Raw genomic sequence first — 4543 nt, forward strand, 5'->3', positions numbered from 1 at the left:
TAGTGGAATTTGTCAGTTGGCCTTTACCTGTGTGCAGAGTTGCTTACAAAACACTGGACAGTTCGTGAGATTTGTCTGTTCATGTCATGCTGTTTGAGACATAGTTGGAGATGTATGGGCCTGCATCTTTTTAGCCTTTTAAGACCTCTGAAGCTCAGTCTGCCTGGTGGCTTTACTCGTGCAGTTGTTTATCAGCATCGATGTGTTAGCTGCCCAGACACTACAGTAGCAAAAACCAGTAGTAATTTTATTGGAAATAACATAGAAAAGGCTGAAGAGCAGATGTTAACAAGCTTCTGCAAAGCATACCTTTCACAGCATAGCCAGTACTATGGCAAGAGGCAGCACTAACAGCCCTCAGCAATGTGCTACTTGAAAGGGACTGCCTGATTTTAGTAGTCTATGAACAGCTGGGGGAATCCCAGTTACAACCTGCAGTCAACCAGAATGCAGTGGAGGTGACTAGTTGTGAAAGTAGAGGGTACACAGCTTTTATCAACCCAGATGAGCTTCTGACATAAAAAAAGTAAGAAAAAAAAACAGTGAGAGACAATCGACACAGGGAGCTTTATTGGTGAAAGAGGAAGATCTAGTGAAATGGTTTCCAAATGCCCTTTGTTACTTATGTGCTAATGATGCAAAGCAAGAAGCCTGGTAAATGATTCAACCCTCTCCAACAAATTCAATGAAGGTATGGATAAATACATTTTCTCACATCCAAATTATCTCCTACAAAATAAGGAAAACTAGGCTATTTCTAGAAGGAAAAAATGCAGGTAATAACACTTAAAAATTCAGGCTGTCTTTGTATGCAAGAGAGGAGCAAAATAGAACCGTTGTGTTAAAGGTTTGCAAGTCACTTTTGTTTCTTTTTCAAGATTTAGGCACAGACAGCTAATGCACCACACTAACTCCTCTGGAAACAGATGATAGTGATGAAAAGCTCCCTCCCATCCAAAGCTGGTTGTCCTAAACTCTAGTATTTCTTTTCTTGCCAATGACTCAAAACAACAGAAGGAAGAGATGTTCCAAGTAGATGCCACCTCTACATGTAGTCCAGTTTCACTGAGTGCTAATTTTACCCTCAGTACCCACGTTACATGGGCAAGCAAAATGCTTCCATATCAATTATAAACTTGAATTTAACATGGTTGATCATTGTCAGAAAGTCTATTCACTGAAAATTAAGAACACATTTTCAGAAGGTATTAGGTGCATTTGTTCATGCCATTTACTAAAAAGTTGGGATACAGTAATGGTAAGTGAACGAGACAATTTCTGAACTTATTTTTTAAAAATTGTCATTTTTTAAAAATTACAGTGAGGTTGAATTAACTAAATCCATTTGGGTTTGGGTTCTGTGCGTGGTTCTGAATTAAACAGGGTTCAATTGGTACACTGTATTACAAATCAGATTAAATTTCTATGTTTTTAATAAAATAATTCTTAATCCTTTAGAAACACCAATAAAAAGGTATATGATAATCCAATTTTCAAAACCATGTCTTAAATATATTTTTCCCATTAGCGTATAAAAAAAGGGGAAACTTATCATGCAGATATTCTGAATGGTGTGATAATATTCGGTAGAACCATTAAACACATGAACTTTTCAGTAATAGTTTTGGCTTTCCTTTTAGTAGCATACAAATCAGGGTGTAACCTCAGTTCCCCAGCAATACACTAAATTTCTGGTTTGAAAACCCTCAAAAGCACCATGCCAGAGCTGCTCTATTTCCACTTTAAGTCACATATTAGTGCTATATGATCAGAAGGATGTGAAACACTTGGCAAAGCCTGGTGGGTTGTTACTTCTTCATGAGTTGGCAATGGAATGACTTGTTCAACCTCTAGAGCGTTTTTGTCAATGAAAATGTAGTCCAGGCATCCATGAAAGCCACCAACATAGTTTGTATAAGCAGGTTCCCCACAAGCACTCAGCAGTTTGAAAGGGTGGCTCAGAGCCATACTGCACCTTTCTTCTTCCCCATTGGAGACCCAGTCCTCGTGATCTTCTGCAATGACACCGCTGCTGATAAAGCTGTAAGTTCCTGAGGATGGTGTGCTATTAAAATCTCCACAGAATATGACTGGGATACTGGGATACAGGTCATGGGCCACGTGCTTGATGTGGGACAAGGCTACAGCAATTTGGATGAGCCGGATGTTCCCACCTAAGAATAGAAAAAAGTATGATTTCAAATACTGCACAACAGCATTGCAGCAATTTCCCAAGTTGCTCATTGAAGCATATATCAGTTATAGCTCTGAAACAGCAATTTTACATTTTAGAATAGTTTCCACAAATAAGCCTTTGAAGTTTGTGACTATGAAAGTTTTTGAGAGGCAGACAATGCTTTAATTTAAACTCGGACATGAAAGGACTCTGAACCTTAAACATCCATATTACAGCAGCTTTCCATTTCACAGCAACCATCCTAATAATGTTCCCAAAAGAAAACTTAAAGGAGGAGAATGTCTTCTAAAAGCTTCTGTAGCCCAACCTGGTTGCCCTCCTGGCAGTACCCCAGCAGAGCCCCTTCAGGTACAACAGGACTGGGAAGCCACGAGCACACACAAAGCCATCTCTGTTTTATGATCTGCTCTTTGGGTGAATTGTGTGTAACATGACTTGCCTTTCTTTCAGCTGTATTCTACTGACTCCCAGGCAGATTAGGAAAATACACAAACAGACCTAGGAGCCTGGCTTGATTCATCTAAAGAAGTAAGGCAGGAAACCCTCAGTTCCAGAAGAAAAGGTTAAAGCTGCAAAAGAACTGTGGGAAATCTATCCTCCCAAGGAAGGGCAAAAACTCTTAAAAAGCCAGTTATCCTACAAGTGAGAACATGTCAAAATTACCTTTGGGGTGCCAGTATAGGTGGGTATTTGCTACACAAAGCTTCCTGGAAGGATCAGTTGTAGACTGAAGAACCGAAACCTTTGAAAGAAAAAGCAGTCTTTGGTGAGTCTTAAACTGAGAGGTCATATTTTAAGAAACAGCTTATGCCTTTATGACAATCCAGTTACTCATAACAAATAGACTCAACTTAGGAACTGTACTTTTCATTAAACTTCTATATAACGTCTCAGTATCAAACAAAATATTACCACTACATCCAGGTATTTGATGAATATGCTTTTGACTGTTTGTATGACTGGTTTGGCCATATTTTTTTCATAAGATGTTGTTAATGCTGTACCATTCTTAACTACTTATAAGTTCTATTCACCAATTCTCTCTGCAACAGAACTGGACCCAAACCTCTGGTTTTAGGAAGCAAACTGTAGCATTGCATGGTTGTTAAATTGAATTTAAATTTAGAGGTGATTTCAGTTATCACAGAAATCCTGTTAGTCCTACTCAGTCCATGAGTACAAAACTTTTACCACTGTATGCTTCTGAAGTTCTTGACACAGACCTGTACCTTACACATTTGTACTTGCACAATGGTTCTGCTGGAAGAGCCACTGGCATCAGGAAGCTCACAAACATGTCCAACCTTAATTCTCTCCCTACTGTCACTTTTTAAAGTGGCAATTAACTTATTTAAAATTGGTTTATAATAAAGTCTTGAAAAATATGTATTCTGACATATGAGAGTAAATAGTAAAAAAGTTGACAGCCAATACCACCAATTAGGAATCACTACCTGGCCCAGAATCTCAACAGCTGTCTTCACTTTCAAAGAAAATAATACCACCTTTTTTTTTTACCAAATTTTGGTAATTCCATATATCCAGATCAGCAAAGTCTCAATGTTTTGTTCTCATTTCCTCTATGCATTACCCCAGAGAACACACCATAGTTCCAATGTTTCAGATTGTTAATCCCTCACCTCCCTTCTGTGGTTTCAGTCTTAACAAACCTGGCCAGAGGAGAAAGAGGAAAGAAAGGAAGAAGGCCTGTCAAAGGTGTTACCTGCAGCACAGACGACCTCTGCAGCACCTTCTCCTGCACCAGGGGGTACTTGGCCAGCTGATCGCACAGCTCCTTGTGCAGCGGCTCCGAGAGCAGGGCTTCGCTGAACGCGATGTCGTGCTGGCTGAGGAGGCTGAACTTGTCCCTGCGATAGAAGGTGGCCAGGCCTTCGTGCTGCTTCTCCTTAATCTTGAACAGCCCTTCGAGTCCAAAAGCATCCAGGGCCGGGGCCAAGCTGTCCACGAAGACAGACTTATCCACCTCTTGCAGGCAGATGATGTCGGCGCTGTATCCCGCCAGCTCCTTCTTGAGCAGGTTCTGGCGGTAGTCGATCTCCAGGGCGTAGGGAGCGCAGTAGGGGTAGAGCACGGTGCGGGAGAATTCCGTCTGGGCGTAGGTGTCGGCCAGGATGTTGTAGGACACGGCGCGGACCGAGCCCTGCCCGCAGACCTTCTTGGTGTAGAGGTGCCGGTTGTCGAAAGTGCAGGCGCCAGGCCCGGCCTCCACGGGGCCGCTGCTCTCCACCTCCCGAGCGGGCCCGTAGCGCTGCTCCCCGTCCCCGGGCGTGCAGCGCAGCTTCAGCCGCAGCCCCACCAGCGCGTTGGACGGCGTGAACACGCGCT

At 42.2% G+C, this 4543-nt stretch overlaps 1 protein-coding gene across 1 annotated transcript in view; it reads right to left on the reverse strand.

Annotated features, from left to right (window-relative positions):
- Positions 1-543: 543 nt before the first annotated feature.
- The window catches only part of PDE12 (phosphodiesterase 12), a 5876-nt gene continuing 1876 nt past the window's right edge, over positions 544-4543 (reverse strand). The window contains exons 2-4 of the mRNA XM_018068679.2: positions 3921-4541; positions 2861-2939; positions 544-2174 (exon numbers count right to left, since the gene is read on the reverse strand). Of these exons, the coding sequence (XP_017924168.2) occupies positions 1732-2174; positions 2861-2939; positions 3921-4541 (1143 nt within the window). The 3' untranslated portion in view covers positions 544-1731. The remainder of the gene's footprint in view (positions 2175-2860; positions 2940-3920; positions 4542-4543) is intronic.

The sequence above is a fragment of the Manacus vitellinus genome, unplaced genomic scaffold (genome assembly GCF_001715985.3).
Source record: "Manacus vitellinus isolate BGI_N305 unplaced genomic scaffold, ASM171598v3 scaffold_14_pilon, whole genome shotgun sequence".
Lineage (NCBI taxonomy): Eukaryota > Metazoa > Chordata > Aves > Passeriformes > Pipridae > Manacus > Manacus vitellinus.